This window comes from Sapajus apella, unplaced genomic scaffold (genome assembly GCF_009761245.1).
Source record: "Sapajus apella isolate SASKATOON/1434 unplaced genomic scaffold, GSC_monkey_1.0 scaffold6, whole genome shotgun sequence".
NCBI classification, from domain to species: domain Eukaryota; kingdom Metazoa; phylum Chordata; class Mammalia; order Primates; family Cebidae; genus Sapajus; species Sapajus apella.
Window position 1 is genome coordinate 38,137,648 of NW_022436946.1, and position 22,346 is coordinate 38,159,993.

Here is a 22,346-nt window from a genome sequence, read left to right on the forward strand (position 1 = left end):
GTTGCCCAGAGAGGTCCAGGAAGTCAGCCAGGCAGGCAGAGGTGGTTCTGAGAAAACACCTTGTGGAGGATTTGTGTGTGTTGTGCGATCATGTGTGTGTGAGTATATGTGAGTGTGTTTATGAGGGGTTTCTATGGTGATTTCAATAACCAGCCATCACCACTGTCATTTTCTTCTCTGTTCTGTTTTTATTTCCATGCACAATGAAAACTTCTCAGTTATAAAAATCAATTGGAAGATGAAATGGTTGGGAACACATAACTCCTCATTTCCTTCTCATCAGATGACTGAAAGCTTTGTGCTGGTCACAGGATTTGGGAGACTCCAACACCCCTCCTATTGAAAATTCTGATTTTTGAGATAGTTCTTGGTAGTTAAATCTTCTTGGGCTTCCGCAGTAGCAGACCATATTGGAACAGGCAGACAGAGCTCTTCACAATTGACCTCCCCTCTCGGCCAAGCCCATCGTGTGCTCTGGCCACAGTGCATTAATAGCTGGTTCCAGCCACATCAACACACTTTCATACCTCCAGACATTTGCTCATGCTGTTGCCTCTGCTGAGATGGTCCTTCTCCTTGCCTCTGTTTTCCCTACTTGACCAAAACCTTTTCTTTCAGTGCCCAAATGACCCCTCTTTTGTAACTGTCCTTCCAGTCTCTGATGTAGAATGGATGGCCCCCATTCTGGGCTTCCGGAACAATTGTTCACACTTTTCACCCTGCACTCTGGTTGGTAATTTACCTTTCTGCCTGCTCACTAGACTGCCAGCCTTGTGAAGCTAGGGACCGTATCAGTGGTGTTCTGCTAAGCTGGCTCTCCTGATTTGTAGCACTTACTTATTTCCATGGTATAAATACTCTCACCATCGCCAATTTCAAGCTATCAGTGTGAAGTCACTGAACACAGAATTAGGAAGAGATGCACACAGCCAGCTTTTGTGAGCTGCTGCTAGCCAGTTTCAGCACACCCTGAAGGGATCCTAATCCTGACACCCAAAGTCTAAGATAGAATGTGACTTCTAATAGGCCTCTAATAAATGACTGATAAATGAGTGAATGGAATAGATAATTAGGGGGGATTAAAATTATAAGCGTATGGCACTCAAATATGGAAATCAGAATAAAAATACCATGTGGACTTGCATCATTATGGAGACCATTAACTCCTCATCCTCATTCCTAAAATTAAACCTTCAAATTTATTTGGTTTCAGATGCAGATTGAATTCATAAAACAAGGAAGCATGAATTTCAGATTCATCCCTGTGCTTTTCCCAAATGCTAAGAAGGTAAACAAACAAAGAAACAAAAGCCTCATAATTTAATCTTTGGTTTGCTTTGCCATCTGGGATTTTAAGTGGAAAACCTTGTCCATTCTTTTTTTTTCTTTTAAACGGTGTCTTGCTCTGTCACCCAGGCTGGAATACAATGGCACGATCTCGGCTTACTGCAACCTCCGCCTCCCTGGTTCAAGTGATTCTCCTGCCTCAGCCTCCCAAGTAGCTGGGACTATAGGCGCATGGCACTAGCCCAGCTAATTTTTTGTATTTTTAGTAGAGATGGGGTTTTACCATGCTTAGCCAGGATGGTCTCGATCTCTGGACCTTGTGATCCGCCCACCTTGGCCTCCCAAAGTGCTGGGATTAGGAGGCATGAGCCACCACACTTGGAGCTCTTTTTTTTTTTTTTTTTTTTTTTTAAATGAGATGGAGTCTCACTGTGTTGCCCAGCCTGGAGTACAGTGGCATGACCTCAGCTCACTGCAACCTCTGACTCCTTGGTTCAAGTGATTCTTCTGTTTCAGCCTCCCAAGTAGCTGAGTTTATAGGCACCCACCACCTTGCCTGGCTAATTTTTGTATTTTTAGTAGAAATGGGGTTTCACCATGTTGGCCAGGCTGGTCTAGAACTCTTGACCTCCGGTGATCTGCCCACCTCAGCCTCCCAAAGTGTTGGGATCACAGGCGTGAGCCACTGCGTCAATTCTTTATCAATCCTTAGAGAAAACAATGTTACCAGAAAGATCAACAAGTTGTACCACTCAGTTCAGCAGCATGAATCAGAAATGTTTTAAAGCTATCTGATAGGATCACTGCTGCCCTAATTGTTCAAAGAACCATTGCACACAAAGAGGGAGTTTCTGTTTTAACTCAAGAGAGAAAAAGAGAAGGTTCATGTGATACTTCTTATCTCTTGTATATAAAAGTCAAGATGTGTACAGTTTTTGCTGGCTGTTCCAGGGAGGCATTTCATTGCACATAGCCAACGATTACAGGAATTAAATCTACACAGTTACCAGAGTGAACTTTGCTGTGATTCATATGAGGCTTTTCACACCAGAAGGGTCTGCCAGCAAGTTTGAAGAATGGGGGCAAAACCATCTGAGGCCACATTCCAGGCTTGGCAAAGGGAAGGCAGTGGTGGAGTAAACATCTTGAGAATGAGACCACAGCACCCTGAGCTCAGGCCCCGTTTCACCCTGGAGGGATCCTCAGATGTCAGGACTGCACTGAGACCTTTGCCCTGGATGAGGGAGGCTCCAGTTTATGTAACTGGGACACCTCAGGCTGTATGGTGCACAACCTGTACAACAGCACACCTTTCCATCCTCCCTGTGTCGCCCTTGCCCAGGGTCTCACTGCTCTCACTTACCGATGAGTCTCCTTACTGGTCTCCTCGTCTCCACTTTGACCTTGTGCTAGCCATCCTCTGCTCTGCCATCAAAGAGGAACACCCAAAATGTAGGCCCGATCTGTTTCTTGGCAGCTTAAAAATTTTGTGCTGTTTTCCCATTGACTACAAGATCATATCCACCTTTCTTAGCATGAGCTATGAGGCCTCTCAGAAGAGGACTGTGTCCCCTTGCATGGTTTTCTCTCTTTTTACCCTCTGAGGATGCTCTGTGCTCTGGTCACCCTGGACCACTTCAGCATGCCCTCACACATGCTGTGTTCTTTTGGGTTTCTTTGCCTTTGCCTGTTCTGTTCCATCTGCTTGCAGTGCCCTTCCCTAACTTGCCTGCCTAGTGAACTCTTACTTATACTTATATCCAATCTCTGTAGCCTCCCCTGACACTTCTTTTTTTTTTTTTTTTCTTTTTTTTTTTTCTTGAGACAGAGTCTTGCTCTGTCACCCAGGCTGGAGTGTAGTGGTGTGATCTCAGCTCACTGCAACCTCCGCCTCCCGTGTTCAAGCAATACTTTTGCCACAACCTCCCAAGTAGCTGGGACCATAGGCACGTGCCACCATGCCCAGCTAATTTTTGTATTTTTAATAGAGATGGGGTTTCACCATTATGGCCAGGATGGTCTTGATCTCTTGATGTTGTGATCCGCCTGCCTTAGCCTCCTAAAGTGGCTTTGTTGTTGTTTTTTGAGACGGAGTCTCGCTCTCTGTCCCAGGCTGGAGTGCAATGGTACGATCTCAGCTCACTGCAACCTCTGACTCCTGGATTCAAGCAATTCTCCCGCCTCAGCCTCCCAAGTAGCTGGGGTCACAAGCACCGCTACCAGGCCTGGCTAATTTTTGTATGTTTAGTAGAGACGGGATTTCACCATGTTGGCCAGGCTGGTCCCAGCCACTTGGGACCTCTGGTGGTCCACTTGCCTTGGCCTCCCAAGTGTTGGAATTAGAGGCATGAGCCACCATGCCTTTATATTTTTACCTCCATGCCAATGTATTTCATTGTCCCTTTCTTAAGAGTGCTTAGTTTTAGTACCTTGGGTCAATGGCATGTGTTTGGGTTGGGGGTACTGGGAATAATTGTTTAGAATTATTGGAGCATGGTGATATAAAAAACCAAGTTTTCACTGGTTTTGTTATTATTTTTAAATCTCCTTCAGACAGTGCCTGTATTGCCTGAGCTCAGCAGAGGCTGCTCTCACCACCTGCCCCCTTGGTGTGCCATTGACTAGAAAATCACTTCTTGACATTTTGCCTTCATCCTAAGATTTGAAGTCCTCAAGGCAGTCCTGTGTCCTTTTGGGCATCCTCAGTACCCAGCTTGATGCCTGAGATGAAGCAGGTGCTGCTTCTAAGCACATCCCACAGTCCCCAAAGGAGTCCCACACTATATCCCTAGGAGTTAGACTCAAAAGCAAAGGCCTTACCGTGGCCTACAGGGCGCTATCCAATACAGCCCCTTCTACTTCCAGACCTCTGTATCTACTCACTCTGCTCTATTCATAGTGGCCTTGTTGCTTGTGAACAGGCTCAACACACTCCCACCACAAGGCCTTCACGCTGGCTCTTCCATCTGCCTGGACCCAGAGCTTGCTTCTTCTACTCTTTTAGGTCTTTGCTCATTTTCTCAATGAGGCCTCTCCTAAGCATCCTATTGAAAACTGCAAATCTTTCACACCTGCCCCAGCACTCCCTGTCCCCTTTCTTGTTTAATTCTTCTCCACAGCACGCATCACCGTTGAACACACTATCCGTTTTACTTATTACCTGCCTCTCCCCACCAGAACATCCACACCATGAGGGCAGTCTGACACTGCACCCCCAGGATCCCTGGCTAACAGTTTCTGCCTGTGCCTGATAACGGAGGTCTGATGGGCTCCTTCTACTGCAGGCCAGATCAGGGGCTGGAGTGAAAGGGAATGAATTGATTTAAGCCTATGGCGCTGGCATACTTCTTCTGAAGTCACAGGGGAATTCACATCACTCTGTGTGACCTCTGTCCTACCCCATTTATGTGAGGGTGGTGAAAAGCACGTTGAAATGCAAAGGGTAGGTAGCCTGGGAGACTGACAGAAAATGCTGTGTACATGTGGTTTTTATAATGAGATATGCAGCTTGTTCCCGAAGCCAAGCACATTTCACATGCTAACCCTTTCCGCGAGTGAAACAGCACAGCTCCCAGGACAGTTTGGTAGGAAACGCCCATGTAGGGAAAGCCAGAAATGTTTGGGAACTGAGCCTGGGATCTGGAATCCAGGTTTTTCTCTAATGACCTTTGCTCCTGTCACTCTGTCTCCCATAGGAGCACGTGCCCACCTGGCTTCAGAACACTCACATCTACAGCTGGCCCAAGAATAAAAAAAACATCCTGCTGCGGCTGCTGAGGGAGGAAGAGTATGTGGCTCCTCCACGGGGGCCTCTGCCCACCCTTCAGGTGGTTCCCTTGTGACACCGTCCATCCCCCGAAGACTGGGGCCAGGCCACGTTTGGGCCCCTCTTCGGACACTGTTCTAGCTGAGGCTGGTTGGTAGCACTCCTGGCTGTTTTTTTTCTCTGTTCCTCCCCAGGAGGCCCGCTGGCCCCCAGGAAACCTGTTGTGCAGAGAGCTCTTCCCTGGAGACCTCCACACACCCTGGCTCCGAATTGGAGTCTACGGCTGCTCTGCATTCTCTGCTTTAAAAAAAAACAACCCATTGCAGGTGCCAGTGTCCCACATGTTCCTCCTGACAGTTTGACATGTCCATTCTGGGCCTCTCAGTCCTTAGCAAGTAGATAATGTAAGGGATGTGGCAGCAAATGGAAATGACTACAAACACTCTCCTGTCACTTCTGGCCACTTTTATGAGTTAGCCAGATGCTTATATCTCCTCGGAGCAAACTGATTCGTGTACAAATAATAAAATGTTTACTCTTTTGTAAGATTATGTTTTACTTATCTCAAAGGAGATAGATACATATAATTTATAATGATATGGGCAGTTGCTTCCAGGGACATCAACGAAGCTGCTTAGATATAATATTAAACAGACCACTCTCTATTAAAGGATTAAAGCCAGATAGTTAAACAACCATTTTTAAACCATAATCATGGAAGCTTTATTCTTGCAGTAAAGATTTTTAGGCTGGGCTTGGTGGCTCATGCCTGTAATCCCAGCACTTTGGGAGGCTGAGGCAAGCAGATCATTTGAGGTCAGGAATTTGAGACTATCCTGGCCAACATGGTGAAACCCCACCTCTGCTAAAAATACAAAAAAACTAGCCGGGCATGGTGGCAAGTGCCTGTAATCCCAGCTACTTGGGAGGCTGAGGCAGGAGAATTGCTTGAACCCGGGAGGCAGAAGGTGCTGTGAGGATGAAATCGCGCCACTGCACTCTGGCCTGGGAAACAGAGTGAGACTGCCTAAAACAAAAACGAAAACAAAACAAAAAAAGATTTTTAACAAAACAACTTTGTACAGCATACAACCATGATTCTAAATAGTACGCTTATGGTTCTCAGGATCTGACTACATAGGTAAAAACATTTGCGTATCTGTATGAAGTAATGGGGGATGTAAGCTAGAATTGTAGTCTGTTTTCTAATCTTGGTTCCACCACCAACTACTGTGTGACCTTTAGCAAGTCCTTTCACTTTTCTTAGATTGCAGGGACTCATTTATAAAATGACATGGACAAAAGCATCTCTAATCACTCTAAAAGCTTTGATGTCTAGAACCTAAATTCTAAATACTCTTTTGAGGAGTGACTGAGTTTTCATTTTCATAATTATGTCTCTCAGAGGACAAATTTACATTTTCTTAACAGACATTTTCTTCTTTTAAAAACTATCTTCAACAATATCCTCAGGTTGATAATTTTGGATATCTATATCTATGTATCTTGCTTATCTGGTCTCGAGAAAAAGAACACATACACATATCCATGTATAGAATATGTATACATGTATCAAATCTACATAAACTATAAAGGTGGGATGGTTTTAATTAGGGCCCAAGCTACTAAGCCAATGAAGACTTTTTGGGGGTGAAAGCTACTGCTTCCCCTTCTTTATCTACCAGCCTCTTAAGGCTCACTTGTGCTACAAGATAATCCAATCTTTTTTTTTGTGGGGGGGGACAGGATCTCACTCTGTTTCCTAGGTTGCAGTGTAGTGACACAGTCTCGGCTCACTGCAGCTTTGACCTTGCTGGGCTCAGATGATCCTCCCACTTTAGCCTCCCAAGTAGCTGGGACTACAGGTGTGCACCAACATGCTTGGTTAATTTTTGCATATTTTGTAGAGACAGGGTTTCGCCATGTTGTCTGGGCTATTATGGAACTCCTAGGCTTAAGTGATTCACCTGCCTCAGCCTCCCAAAGTGCTGGGATTACAGACGAGAGCCACCACGCCCAGCCCAGTCCAACTCTTACATGTCAGCACAGGGAAAGGACAAATACTTGTCAACTATAAATCAGAAACATTGCTAATGCGTTGGAAAGAACACTAGTTTTCTTTACTTTATAACTTAGCTGTCTACTGGGTGAGATGAATGTCTTTTTTCTTTAAAAAATAGGAAAAGAAGAAAAACTAGCATAATGAATGGCCAGGTGCGGTGGCTCATGCCAATAATTCTAGCACTTTGGGAGGGCAAGGCGGGCAGATCACGAGGTCAAGAGATCGAGACCATCCTGGCTAACACAGTGAAACCTTGTCTCTACTAAAAATACAAAAAATTAGCTGGGCGTGGTGGCGGGCACCTGTAGTTCCAGCTACTTGGGAGGCTGAGGCAGGAGAATCGCTTGAACCTGGGAGGCGGAGGTTGCAGTGAGCTGAGATCGTGCCACTGTACTCCAGCCTGGGTGACAGAGCAAGACCCCATCTCAAAAAAAAAATAAAACAAAAAACCTAGCATAAGTACTCATTTGTAAGACTTTATGACGTGTAACATTAGTTTCATAGTTTTGAGACCTGGTAGAACTGACTTTCTTATTTGGATAACCTGGAAAACACCCTAAACATAAACTTCGAGTCTTCTTTCTCTTTTTTAATTGCCTTTTTTAGTCTGAGGTGACACCATCATTAACGATTTGACACGTTTGTAAACAAAATGACATCACCAATTACTCTGAAATGTTTCCAGTTTGCAAAGATTTAGTAATGTGATGTTATTAACCCTTCCTCCCTTCAGAGACCTGTCCTAAGCTCTCAACCACTCATTCCTTTCACTCTTCCTACCCCAGGTGCTTGATGAGCAGTGGTCCCTGGTGTTCCACAAAGAGTCATTAAAGTGTTACAGCTGGTAGCGCTGGTAGCAAAAAAAAAAAAAAAAAAAAAGTACACACACACACACAGGCACCTGGCCAAGTGATGAAAGCTTGGCCCCTAAAGTTTCTATGAAATCTGATGACCACCAACATCAAAGGAACTTTTTTCCTTTTTTTTTTTTTGAAACACAGTCTTGCTCAGTCATCCAGGCTGAAGTGCACTGGCGAGATCTCGGCTCACTGCAACCTCCACCTCGTGGGTTCAAATGAGTGTCCTGCCTCAGCTTCCTGAGTAGCTGGAACTAAGAGTGCCTGCCACCATGCCTGGTTAATTTTTTTTTTTTTTTTTTAGATGGGGTTTTACCATATTAGCCAGGATGGTCTCCATCTCCTGATCTCAGGTGATCTGCCCACCTCGGCCTCCCAAAGTGCTGGGATTACTGTCATGAGCCACCTCGCCTAGCCCATCAAAGGAATTCTAACAAGTATTTGAGAGCACTGACAGTAGGATTAACACTTGGTTCATTTAGATGTTATGCTGGTCCTCAGGCATTCATCTTTAGATATTTTTGGGGTGGAAGTGGGGTAGGGCTGACTTAGTAAAAATAACCTCTTAGCCCCAAGGCTTTATTCAGACCTACACTGATTTGAGGGGTGGGTTTGTGGAATGCAAGCTTAGGTTCTTATCTAATATTTGATGACTAATTTAGAATTTTAAATGTAATTTTTAATTTTAGTGACTGGTTTCAAAATACCTGCCTGTCTAGTTTAACTTCTACATTGTTCAAAGAGGTCTCAGTACATGGCTACAATCAAAGTATTAGACTAGCTATTCCTCAGCTCCATGCTCAGAAAAATTATTGCTGTTGATACCTTTTTCTTTGTTTCCTGTTAAATAAATCACCTCTTTAAAGACAGAGCTTCTCTCGGAGTCATCTCAGCAAGGGATGCAAGTTCTCCATTTTGAACACTCCACCCTTGTTTCATGATGTTTTGCCAAGAGCATTTTTCTTTACCCCGGCTGCTTCGTCAACCACCTCATCCACTTTGCCAAACACCCCATTGTCACCACCACCTTTGCCAAATGGATTGCAAAGTCCTGTGATCATGGGAAGTGATCCAGAAAGAGTCTCTCAAAACACAGGATCCTTCTGTTTCTTCTTAATGAGCCAGGAAGAATCAGCGAGACCCACCTCCTAGTGGCAAATGAAAAGAGAAGGAAGGTTACACTGTGGGAAAATACCATAGAGAAGAAATGCCTCTTATGTCAGAAAAGTATGCACTATTTTTCAAGATAAATAGCTCTAGTTTAGCCTACAAACCAAATAAACAACAACCAAAAAGAAAAGGAAGAAAGAAAGCACCAAAATCAATTAAATTCTCAGCTCATTTATTTCTGTTATGGAACTTTCAGTCTAGAAAGAGACCATAGAAATTATATATTCCTGCAGCTTTATTTTATACACATGGAAAGCAGGGCCCAGAGCAGCTGTGGCTTATCGAAGTTCATCCTAGGGCTAGAACGCGGATGTTCTGATTTCCAGACTGCCGACTTTTATTTGATGAATCTAGAAAGCTTTCTGGTTTTGGACAGTAAATGTGTTCAACAAATGACCCAGTGTCTCCTCCCTGAGGAGATACTTTCGTCTCTCTGAGGGAAGAAGTACCACCATCCTCTAGCGACTGGAGGATTAATTGATCATGTTGCAACTTGTTCTGTGAGAAATTCTTTGGGGAATTAATTATTGCTGTGATTATGTGAAATATGACTTTTCTTGAAGCGGTTTGGCATATTTATCTTATACTGGTATTATATGAAACGGAGGCACAATGTAAGAAGTCTTGACACTTGCCTGATACAGACAAAATCTGCTATTAGTCAGATTGACTTATTGCTCTGTCACCCAGGCTAGAATGCAGTGGCATGATCATGGCTTACTGAAGCCTCAACCTCCCAGGCTCAAATGATCCCTCCACCTCAGCCTCCTGAGTAGCTAGGACCAAAGGCTCATGCCACCATGACCAGTTGATTTTTAAAAAAATTTTGGCCAGGTGCGGTGGCTCAAGTCTGTAATCCCAGCACTTTGGGAAGCCGAGATGGGCAGATTGCCTGAGGTCAGGAATTCAAGACCAGTCTGGCCAACATGGTGAAACCCCATCTCTACTAAAAATACAAAAAAATTAGCCAGGCTTGGTGGTGCATGCCTGTAATCCCAGCTACTCAGGAGGCTGAGGCAGGAGAATTGCTTGAACCAGGGAGGTGGAGGTTGTAGTGAGCCGAGATAGCACCACTCCAATCCAGCCGGGGTGACAGAGGGAGACCCTGTCTCAAAAAAAATTTTTTTTTTTTTTTTGTAGAGACAGGGTCTTGCTCTGTTGCGCAGGCTTGTCTTGACCCCTTAGCTCAAACAGTCCTCCCACCTTGGTTTCCTAAAATGCTTGGGATTTTAGTGGTGAGCCACCACACCTGGCCCAGATCAGTTTCCTTAAGTTGTATTTGGCCAATCTCCAAAACATCAACAATGAAAAAGGTTTTTAAATACTGTGATATTCATCATCCTGTCACCATTCTTTTTTTTTTTTTTGAGACCGTCTCGCTCTGTCACCCAGGCTGGAGTACAGTGTGGTGCCATCTCAGCTTTCTGCAACCTCCGCCTCCCAGGTTCAAATGATTCCGCCTCCCAGGTTCAAATGATTCTCTTGCGTGAGCCTCCTGAGTAGCTAGGACTACCTGCGCCCGGCACCAGGCCCAGCTAATTTTTGTATTTTTAGTATAAACGGCATTTCACCATGTTGGCCAGGCTGTTCTCAAGCTCCTGACTCCTGACCTCAAGTGATCCGCTTGCCTCAGCCTCCTAAAGTGCTGGGATTACAGGTATGAGCCACTGCGCCCAGCCCTTCCTGTCACAATTCTGATTCCTCAATAATGGCACTTCTTGGAATAATGCTAAATTACCTTTTGGATGGAGTTGTTTGGAACATCTAAATTACCTTTTGGATGGAGACATGAGAAATGTACGGTCATGCTAGCTTGCCTTTGGGTGGGGGGAGGCTGCACGAGGCATATCAGCACACAAAGGAGCCTCCCTCAGTCAACACAGCTGGCATGCTGGGAGGTCTTGTGCCTGGCAGGATAGCATGTTCCTAACTGCATTTGGCTTCTTCCATTTTCTATTGGAAAATGCTTTCAGATAGGATCATTTTCAGATAGGGTACTTGGTGGCAGTTGGGTGGCTTTTGCAGACCCTGGCCAGTCACATGTTGCCAGCTCACTGCATTTGCCCCAAATTCTTAGCCTTGTCAGGCAAGCAGTTGGGATCTATAAGAGGACACTCAGTGTACTTTAGTTTTCTACCTAACTTTTCAAGGAACATAGAAGCAAAGGTCCAGGTTATAGGTATTGGGTGATTAGGGAGTGATATTTGAGCCTTTGCTAAACAATGAAAGTCTGGGACCAAAGTGTACCTGGGCAGAGGTGACCGTGTTCTGAGCCTGCCCGCTTTTTTCTAGAAACTCTCTTCTGGAAGGAGTAACTGCAGCCCCCAGATCTCCCAGGGCTTGTAAACGAAAACCATAAGGGCACACATTTCTTGTCCCTTGCCTGACCTCCCTTTGCTCCCTTCACCAGGAAGGCGCTGATGGAAATCGGCAGCTGGGGAGAGAGGCGAGAGGGAGGGAGCGAGTGCGCGAGAGAACTCATGTCTGATGGATCCCATTAGGCTTAGTGTGCAAAGCAAGTTGAGATGAAGTAGCTGCTCTGGTATGCATCCAAAACTGCTGTTCTATTTTTAGTCCCTCCCTCGTGCTGCTTAGCCTCATGTTGTATGCGCCCGGGCACCTGGATCAGCAGCAAAACATGGAACTGAGCCACTCATTTGTAAAAGTGGAAGGCAGGAGGCCATTGATGCAGGGCTTGTTTATTGTTGACAGGGAAGAGGGACCTGGAATGTTAATGAGGATGGTTCTCTGAAGCATGCCTTCATGCTTAGCAAGGAGTTCAAAGGAGAAGGCAGACTCAGTCCTGTGCCGAACAAATGCGATCCATTGATAGAGGGAGGGAGAAATCAATTATGCTGTCGCAGGCTTCCATGTCATTGTGTTGGAGTTGTTAGAAAAGGTAGGACAAGGACCAGATCTCAAAAGGAAACAAAGCCACATGGCCTTGAAGTATAATGAGTTTGCCATGGCAACTGATGGAAATGAGCCTCCCGGGCACCGAGCAGGTGTGTTATCTTACAGAATAAACATACTTCTCCCACTCCCTGGTTTTTATAATAAAACCTGTGTTTGGATTACTTTCCCCTCCTCTTTGTTACCTAGAGATTGGCTGTTGCTCAATTAGTCCAAGGCTCTGGTGAGGGAAATGTAATCAGTGTTATCAAAAGGGCTGCTTTTGAAAAGGCTGGCACTAGGCTTGGCTGCCAGCCTCATCGCTGAGCAGCAGCTGGGCCGCAGGTACCTGCCTGGCCTTTGCCACCTTCCAGGCGATGGCCTCCGCTGCAAGCTGCTTGTTCTTGCCTTCATCGAGGCGTAACAGGGAGGCCAGCTCTCACACTGGGCGGTGCTGAAAAGCTCCATTCTTCCCAGGAGAGGAGAAACAGGTTTACGTGAGGCTGGGACCAGACCAATTTTCAGCATCCTGTATTGTCTGGGCTATGGGCCAAGGGTTCCTTGAGTTCAGGGATTAACTGATTCTATTTTCCAATCTGTTGTTATCTACAAAGTTCAGTTACTCAGAAACTTGAAGAGAGCTGCTACTTTCCTGAGCTTTAAATTCCTCTCAAATGGGTTCTGGTGTGGTAGAGTCTCATGTCTGAAATGTACACAAAATGTGGAGATTTTGTGAAACTCTTTGGAGTTAAAAAAGTTTACTGTTAATTTTTATGAGGCCAAAATAACAATAAAGTTCAATAGCTATATTTTCATCGCTCTCATTTGTAACTAAAAAGTCCACCGCTTTAGCTTCAAATTGATTTTCTTTTTTTGAGGTGGAGTCTCGCTGTCACCCAGGCTGGAGTGCAGTGGTACAATCTTGGCTCACTGCAACCTCTGCCTCCCGGGTTCAAGCGATTCTCCCACCTCAGCCTCCTACGTAGTTGGGATTACAGGCACCTGCCATCATGCCCGGCTAACTTTTGTATTTTTGTAGGGATGGGGGTTTCACCATGTTGCCCAGGCTGATCTTGAACTCCTGACCTCTCACCCACCTCGGCCTCCCAAAGTGTTGGGATTACGGGCGTGAGCCACCGTGCCCTGCCTCAAATTGATTTTCCAAACAAGATGCCCGTTCTCCATGGGCTCCTAGAACACAGTTGGTTTCCAAACAAGGCTGTGGTAAAACCACTGACCTGAGGAGAAATACTCCAGCCAGGGCCAGCTGGCTGAGGGCCACAGTCAAGCAGAGGCCTGTGCTCAGCAGCAGTAAGAGCCCTCCTCTGCTTCTGCCTGTGTTCCTACTTCCTTCTGACCAGATGCCCGGCACCCCTCCAACTCGACCCCTTCCATTGAGACCCAGCCTCCTGATGATGCCCCGGCTGCCCCTTCCCACGTCACCTTACCTTTGACCCTAAGAAGAAAAACATGCCTGCCTGAAGAACTAATTCTACCTGCAGTGTCAATGGTGAAAAGGGCTTCAGGGGATAATCCTCCCTGCCAAAATAGTATCCCAAGGCTGAGGCACTAAACCTCTCCACTCCTATTCCTAACACAACCGTCAGACCTCACCCAGATCACGCTTCCTCTTACTTTATATACAGGTTCTAACTAGAGCAGTTTTCTGTTTTTCTAACGCTTGGTAGGTTAAAAGTTGCCAGTTTAGGAGGACAATAGGGAAGAAGGGTTAGAAGACCAGCATCGTGATGGAAATGACAGCTGACATTTTGACAAGGTGGTTTTGTCATGAAAATATTAATATTTTGAAGCACCCTGAAAAACACTAGTAAATATTCAGCTTTTAAGAAATCACAAAGTAATGTTTGTAAAAGCAACCTTACATCTAATTTTCACCCAGGTCATATCAAAACAGCTACATTACAATGTCCAGCTTCACTGGTTAACATCATGTACCACAGTAATAAACACCTCTCAAAAGTCCCTGATAACATCACAGCTTTCACAGCAAGTGATTGGTTTTAAAAACAATGTCTTTAATCATCTGGAAAAAGTTACATCATATTTTCTCTATTTTGTTTAAGAAGGTCATTGTCATCTCATTTACAAGGTTTCCTTAAGGTGAAGCCATTCGCTTATTCCATTCCTGGATGATACCCCTAATCCAAGCCAGGGTTTGGCTCAGCTTGCCCTGTGCAGGGCTTGTCAGGCTCTCAGTCCAAAGAAGCAGCTTAAGACCTAGGTCCTCCAGGCACCAAGCAAGGGGAGTATTTAGGGCATTTCATATTGGATCTAATAGGTGGCTGCTGAGTCCACTTCTGATGCTCTAAGGTGAGCTTAACAGGAGCATTTCAAAGTGGGTGGACAGGTTCCTTCCACATTCAGGTTTTTAAAATTCAAGACTCTAAACTGGGTACCATATACTTTGGGTACCAGCATATTGTTATTATTTGAAAAGACACATGAGGCACAAGTCCCTGACACCACAGGGTGAGCAGGGGAGATCTGGTTCCATCATGCCTAATACAACTGTCATTCAAAAGCTAATCTTAGAAAGGCTACAAGGTGAGAGTTCAGCAGCACACCCACAGCAGCTAACACATAGCAACCAGACTCCTACTACTCATTAAATGCCTACTATGTGCAAGGTAATATGCTTGGCGCAAAGATGAGTAACACATGATCTTGCTCTCTAATTACTTAAAATCTAGCTGGGGTGATATAACATCAATATGTGAAAAGACCATTAATCACCCAAGGCAGCATACAGTAAATGCTAAGGAAGTGGGTCAGCTGGTTCCTTTTCTCTGACCCTCACTGAGCTCACATTTACACAGTTTCAAGGTCAAATCTTTAAAGAAGCAGGGACTGCTGAATTTTCCTAATAAACCTCCTCACTTCCTCCTTCCCACATATACCCTTTAGATTATAATATTCAAAGTCTCCATAAATCACCATGTAAATGCAATCAGAGATTAAAAGACAGAATGTAAAAAGTTGGAAAGTATGTAAAAGCACCGCAGAATGTGCATATTAAACGAAAAAATGATAATGCAGCCCACAGGGAATATATCACACCTTTCTAAAGAGCAGCCTAGAACCATGCCTCAAGAAGGGCCAGACAACACTGCAGCAAGTGGGGTGGTAAGGATGTGTGTTTTACACGGCAGCCTGCACATCTGGAAAGGCAGATGTGGCCAGTGTTAGAGCCAGCTGGGAGAGAGCAAATGGATTTCTGCACTGTGCTAAGTAGGGTGTGGGAAATGTGTGAAGTTGAGCCCATCAGCTAAATATACAAATAACTGAGCGAGAAAGCAGAAAATGATAATTTGCTGGAATGGGCAAAGAAACTCTCTGAATGAATATTGGCATTATCCAAGTTCCCCAGACAAAATCCGTGGCAGAAAACACGGCCCAACCTGAGTCTATGAGGTGTTTTCATGTTTCTCATTCACATAGCATAGCTGTGTAACTAGACAAAGCTGGATTTGAACCTCAGTTTACTTATTACAAGTTGGGTGGCCTTAAGCAAATTACTTTACTTCTTAGAATTTCAGCCAATAAAATGGGGACAACAGAACCTACTTCCACAGAGACAGAATAAGGTAAGATGAAGAATAGAAAGCTTCTAGAATAGTGTCTGGCATCAAGTAAATACTCGTTAAATGTTCCTTCCTTTTGTGCCCTTTCCTTCTTGCTTTCTATCCCACAGTTAATGATTATAGGGACTTTGACTATTACCTTATTTCTAAAAAGTTAAATAGCAAATCCTAACAACAACAACAAAATCTTTCATTTTAAAAAGAAAGCCTAGGAGAGGTTAACAATATGAGTTTTAAGCTTAAAACCTCCATCCAGTTTTTCAGGGGAGCTCATTAGCATAGTTTATTTTCTTAATAAGGCCTGGGAGAGGCCGCAGCAGACTCACAGAACATTCAGAACACCTGGAGATGGCTTTCTTTCCTCTAACATCTTGCTACGGAGCAAAGCTCCTAGCAGCACTGGCTAGAATAATTGAAGATATAACATATCAAAATGTGCCAATGATGTTTGACTTTAAAGGAAACTTACTAAGAGATTCACAATGGGGCTTCAAAAATAGGATAATGGATTTGAAAGTATTTTTAAAAGTAACTTGAAAGGCAGTATTGTGTTCATACTATACTTATTATTAAAAAGGAAAATTTGAATTCAGGTGGAACACTGCTATCCTCTCCTCTGGTTCTGCTTTTCCAAGAAATGAGGTTTCACTGTCATCTCCAATACAGCCCACTCTGTGAGCTAGCCAAGAAGGAAAAGCCAAGAGGGCTGGTTGAACAAACATTTAAACTGAAAGAGAGCCACCATATTGATTAGTGTGTCTCATGTCTTTTTTTTTTTTTTTAAAGGAAATAAGCTCTCTTGAAACCCCTCCCCATGTTGACTTAAATAATTTTCATTATATTTTTCCTTAAATATTTATAAATATATAGTAATTAGGTATAAATGTTTTATGCTTGTAGCTAATTAAAAACTATACAAACACAAAAGGAAACCGTTCTAGAGATCTGTTGAACAACTCTGTGAAGATGCTTAACACTACTGAATTATATACTTAAATTACTTTAATAATTTACCATCTTAATGGTAAATTTTGTTACATGTCTTTTTATTACAATTAAAAAAACCCAAGAACAAATCAAATTTATAGATTAAGTGAAAATAAATAATCAGTTAAACTCAAATAAAAAAACATTAATTCAGTGTGAAAGTGGTAACATTTGCTGAAACTAAATAGCCAATATTGGGTTTAATTATAATTTATACATATAATTATAAAAGTATAATATGATGCTTTTATAGATTTTATTTCAATTGTTGACTTATATATTTGATTTATATTTATCAAGCATGATGGATAGTCGTTTAACTTATAATCATCATTACAATTTTTTTTCAAAAAAGGGAGGAAGAATATTGTGCTTAGAAAAAGTCTAGGCACTAAAATGTTACTAGCTGCTATGTGTTAGTGGTGAGTTAGTAGAAATTTTATCTTTTGTTTATACTTGTCCATGCTTCTCCAGTTTTCAGCAATATGTATGACATATGTATTCTATTCATAGTTGTGACTCCATTGCCTGGGAGAGTATCTGGCACGTCGTAGGAACTCAAGAATATTTGTTGAGTAGATGAATGCTTTTGAGTACAAGTAGCCTCAAAACAAAGCTTCTAAAAACAGCACTGACCTTTATTTATTAATTCCTTTACGATAGTTGGCAAACTTTACATTCAACCTATGATTTGCTATGCTAGAGAAGATGTAAGAGAAGGTCTCAGTGTGGTAGGGAGTTCTAGTTGCTATTTACTGGATAATGGTGACGGGAAAAGCCATGCTACAGGAAGGCAGGATAAGCAGAAAGAGGGACATACTATTCAGACAAACACCACAATGTTGTTTTATTATACGTATTAAGATTTCTATTCAACCTCTTTGCAGGAGAACTGGAGGTAAAACCTTGCTATATGATATGTTACTGAAGACAGATCTTATGCTATATGAGTGAGGTTTCCTGGTAGGGATATCTGAGGTTCACAGAGGAATAGAAGGGTAAAGTTGGGATGACCAGTCATAAGCTCCTATTTTGCTTATAATTATGAGGCTAATTTCTCTGGTTTTATAAATTAACTTGAATCATAAACCCTAAGAGAGGCTAGATGTGAGGCCAATATGGGGATAGAAGTCCCTTAACTGGTACACGAAACAAGCCAACTGCCCAGAATCCACATCTGCCCTTGGCTATTCAACTCTACTTATTTACAGGGGAGGTTACATGCTATAGTGATATTGCCAAATTTGAAGATTCCTCAAGACCACACAAGGTAGTCCTTACATATTCAAGGATTACTAGAAAAAGTAAACCTTTGAAGTCATCCCTGAATCCTCCCTTTCTCTTAAACCCTGCCATATAATACATTGGCAAATTTTGTTGCTCTACCTTCAAACTATATCCAGAATCTGACCACTACCTTCCTCTTACCTGACTTGGGTTATTGAAAAGCCTCTTACCTGCCCCTTGTTTCACCCCTTAGCCCTCTGGTATGCTTCCCACTCAGCAGCTACAGGACCCTTTTAAAAACTAACTCATACCATGTCTTTACACAAAAACCTACAATAGCCACAGCCCTTACAGTAAAGCCATACCTTGTGTTTTACAACACTCTGACCTTACTTTCTGTAGCCTTCCCCTTGCTCACTTCTGCTCACTGCACTCTGGGTACTTTGACTTCCTTGCTGTTCCTCAGATATGCCAGGGACGCTTTGCTCTTGCAGTTTCCTTTTCAGGAAGTAGCTCCTACCTCCATCCAAATGGCCTTGTCTCTCCCTTAGAATCTCTCTTCAAATATCATCTTATCAGAGAGAACTTTTCTGGCCATCTATGTCAAATAGAAACCTCCTACCCAGGCACTGTCTACTTTACCTTGCTTTTTTCTTCATAGTAATCATCATAATCTGGGACAGTTCTGTCCACCAGTGTGTCTGATTTTCTTGAGCACATGATATGATTGCACTGCCTTTTGAGTTGGGTGTAATTGTGTGACTTGCTTTGGCCAGTGAAATGTTATAGAAGTGCCATGTGTCGCTTTCAGGCATAAGCTTTAAGAGGTGGTGTACAATTTATCACTCTATCTTCTCCATCTCCCACAAAGACAAGGCATACACTCTAGATGTCAGTTCCCAGGCAGGTTGGATCCCAGAGGGAAGGTGCACAGAGCAGAGCCCCAGCTGACCCACAATGAGAATGCAATGTAAGTGAGAAATAAACTTGGTTGTTTTAAGCCACTGAGATATTGGGTTGTTTATTGCCACAAAATAACCTAGCCTATCCTGACTGACACACTGTCTGACATATTACATATTTGTTGACCATCTCTCCTTACCCACCTCTAGATTGTAATCTCTATGATGGCAGGACTCTGTATGTTCAGGGCTATGTCTTCAGTGCCTGGCACATGGTAGGCATCCAATAATAATATTTGTTGATTAACTGAATGAAATAGGAAGCTTTAACAATGGCAGGTGAATCTAATTCTGGGCTTAGCTACAAAAACGTTTATTCCACCTGATCTGAATGTGAACAAAATGGTTCCTGATTCAAGTTCAGAAGTGTGGCCGCTTATCTCACCAAGCACAGTTTGAAAGCATGAATCGCCTATGGGTACATCACACAGCTAGTCATGAAAGCACATAAAGTAGCTAAAGTTACAACACAAATGGAAATCGGGCGTACTGCTGAGGGGACTCAGTGACAACCCATAAATAAAAAGCATTAACAATGTTTGTGTCAATGCTGAATGCTGATGTGGTTTCCTTTCCCTGTGTGGACATTAGCATTTGAAATGAACTGAGCTTCAGAGGCCTGGGATTTTATCTGCTGTTATCATAAATTGGTGTATGAGTCCCTCTAAGGACTTTTGCAAAAGCAGTGTGTGCTTTTGTGAGCTTCTTTCTTTTCACGTGCTTCCTCCTGGTATGCCAGAATTTGGATGGGGATAATGCATTTCCTGTATCATGTGGCACAGTACAAGGAAACCCATTGTATCCCTACAGAGGAAGAGTACATCTGTAAGTAGTTTTTAAGAGTGTACTGAAGGATCTTGTTAGGGTGACTTATTCTCCCAGTTCCATTTGGTTGATGAAGTGGATCACGTGACAGATGTGCATAATGAACTGCTTCACTTGCTGCCAGTGGGAAGCTCAACCTATAAAATGCAAAATCTCATGGAATCACTGAGGGCATAGCAAGCTGATCACATAAGAGAGAAGCCGGCCTCATTTGGAGTTGTCATTTCTTACTGCCGCATACAATGCACCAGTGTTACTAGACTGCATTTACTTCCTTACTCCTGTGCCCCCAAAGTAACTGCCTTTCCAATTTGTTCCTAATTCAGATTGGAAAGGCAGTTATTTCTTCATGCATTTCCCAGAGAGTGAACATTATTAAGATGGGCAGGTCATCATCCATTAAATGTACTTGCAAGGAGTCTTTATGTTTTGTCATTAGAAAAAGGAAACATATTAGAGAACAGGATTGCTGGCCTTTTGATTCTTCCTCATCTCTTTTCCTCTCACTCCCTTCTATATTTCTTTTCTTTCTCTGTTCTATTCACATATTTTTTTGTCTGTATACTAATTGGTGATTCCCTAATGACTGCAATCGTAAAGCATATAATTTGTCTCCTATTTTCCATGGATGGTACAGAACAGTGATGTCCAAGCCAAAAAACACAAGTTGACCAACCTATTCCAGGAATGGCCCAACTTGCAACTCACTGTGGATGCTCCAGCATCACTAAGGAACAGATAATGAATGGGAAAATAAAAAGAAATAACGCAAACCCCAGTCCTAGATATGATAATTGAGGTAATGATGAAAAAGGGTATAAGCCAATTCAATGCACTTCCACCATGGAGCTTCCATATGTACTTGTTAGGCACTATGTTAGGCACTGCAGGTGGAAATAAAAAGGCAGAGCATACGGCCTTTGACAGGAAAAGTTAGGGAATAAATGACGGCATATGATGACATACCCAAATGCCGTGACAGCTTCACAGATCATAGGGCTTTGGGTGGTCCCAGAGGAAAGATGTCAGTAAGAACTTAAATTGTTAGGGAAGGTGTTGGGCAGGAGGCAGAAACTGAGCTAGACTCTGAGGGACAGGTAGGTTTTAGATGCTGTCAAAAGAGTGAAATACTCTATAAAAGGGGTCAGTAGTGCATGACATCTTGATTGAATTCATCACTTTGGGGCAACTTGCTTCATAGCCCCAGTTTCCCAACTAACTACACGGTTCAGCCACATAGGTCACACCTAAGGAACAGTTTAAAAAATATTAATCAGATGTTAGTATAATCACAACATACATAAAGCACCAAGACATCACAGCTGTATACCTTAAATTGATCATGAAGACTGCAGAATTATTTTTCTTGTGTACCAATGAGTGTCATGGATTAAATGTTGCTAAATTTAAGACAAATAGAAAATATAATCTGGGAAATTAGAGCTTAATCTTCTAACAGCAACAAGAAAGTTTATGAGACTTCCTTTGGAGACTTTAAAGTATGTTAGGTTTGGCTTTAGTGAGTTTAGTGAATTTTCCTTTGAAGGCAGAAAGCTGGCTTTAGAGCACTATAGTAAGTTCGATGGCACTTCGGCTACCTCCTTCCGACTCTGATGCTGGCCAGTAGCCTCTGGTGAAAAATCCCTGATCTTTTCTGCAGAGGAATGGCAAGGCCTGGCAGCAACTGTTAAGCTCACACAGTGGAGACAGGAGTGACTTGTTCTCAGGGTCAGCAGGGGTAGAGGTGAGAGGCAGCTCAAGGCCAAGTATTTGACTTTCTGACCCTTCTAGGAAAGTACAGCATTCTCCAATTTATTCCTAATTAGAATACTTTGCTGTGGTTTTCCTGGCTACAAGATGTGCCCTTTTAACCATTTCCTCTCAAAAGACCTTTGTTAGGTTTGATCCAGCGTTTTCAATACCAAAATAGCTGCCACCTAAAACTTATTACCAAAACCGTCTCGTATTCCTGTTACATACCTCCATGGCTTCTGAGGTTTTTGAGCCCGAGGCTATTAGTCCTTGTGGTTGTGACGGGTGGGAAGAAAAAAAAGAGTTTATGAAAAATAGGAACACTTTTGGATCTTATTTTGAATGCTGTGAATACTTGAATGTGGTTGTACAAGCACATGGTTTGCACATGCACACACACGTTCTCACCTATTTTACTGAAAAATATTATGATAGAAAATTTTATTATTTTAGTTTAAGCCCTGGTTGTAGTCCTTCAATAATGAGCACCTAAAAAGCAGATATTTGCAACTAGCTGAAAGTACAGCTAAGTGGTCTGCCTGAAACCTAAAATTAGACTGAGTTGATGATTCTACTAGGAGAGGTTTTTCCCTCAGTGTTTTTATTCCCTAACTTGCTACCTTCACTTCCTGCAGAGGCTGAAGTCATGGTAGATACTACTCAAAAGTTAAGAACTCTTGAGGGAGAGTTCTGAAAAATCAGCACGCAAAAAGCAGCAGGCCCAGAAATCAAAGACTCTTGGCTACAGCAATAGAATGTTAAAATCACAGGATAGCAAGAGAAATCTGGTTTCTGATCATTTAAAATGTCTATGGTTTCAGCCTTAGCATTAGGGGAATCCAAATAAATGAGTTAATAATTTTGCTTTTACAGCCTTTATATAATCAAGAGATTTTTGCTGGTATTCCTAGAAAGATGGTGAAAATTAGGTGCTGAAATTTAGATGTCCTCTGAAAA

General features: G+C 42.9%; 1 protein-coding gene across 5 annotated transcripts in view; it reads left to right on the forward strand.

The window, feature by feature from the left end:
* TRAF3IP2 (TRAF3 interacting protein 2) overlaps positions 1–5,599 on the forward strand; it is a 46,762-nt gene extending 41,163 nt beyond the window's left edge. For all 5 annotated transcript variants that reach the window (XM_032275016.1, XM_032275020.1, XM_032275017.1 and 2 more), the window contains 2 exons: positions 1,214–1,288; positions 4,983–5,599. In XM_032275016.1, coding sequence (XP_032130907.1) covers positions 1,214–1,288; positions 4,983–5,129 — 222 coding nt within the window. In that variant the 3' untranslated portion in view covers positions 5,130–5,599. The remainder of the gene's footprint in view (positions 1–1,213; positions 1,289–4,982) is intronic.
* Positions 5,600–22,346: the final 16,747 nt, after the last annotated feature.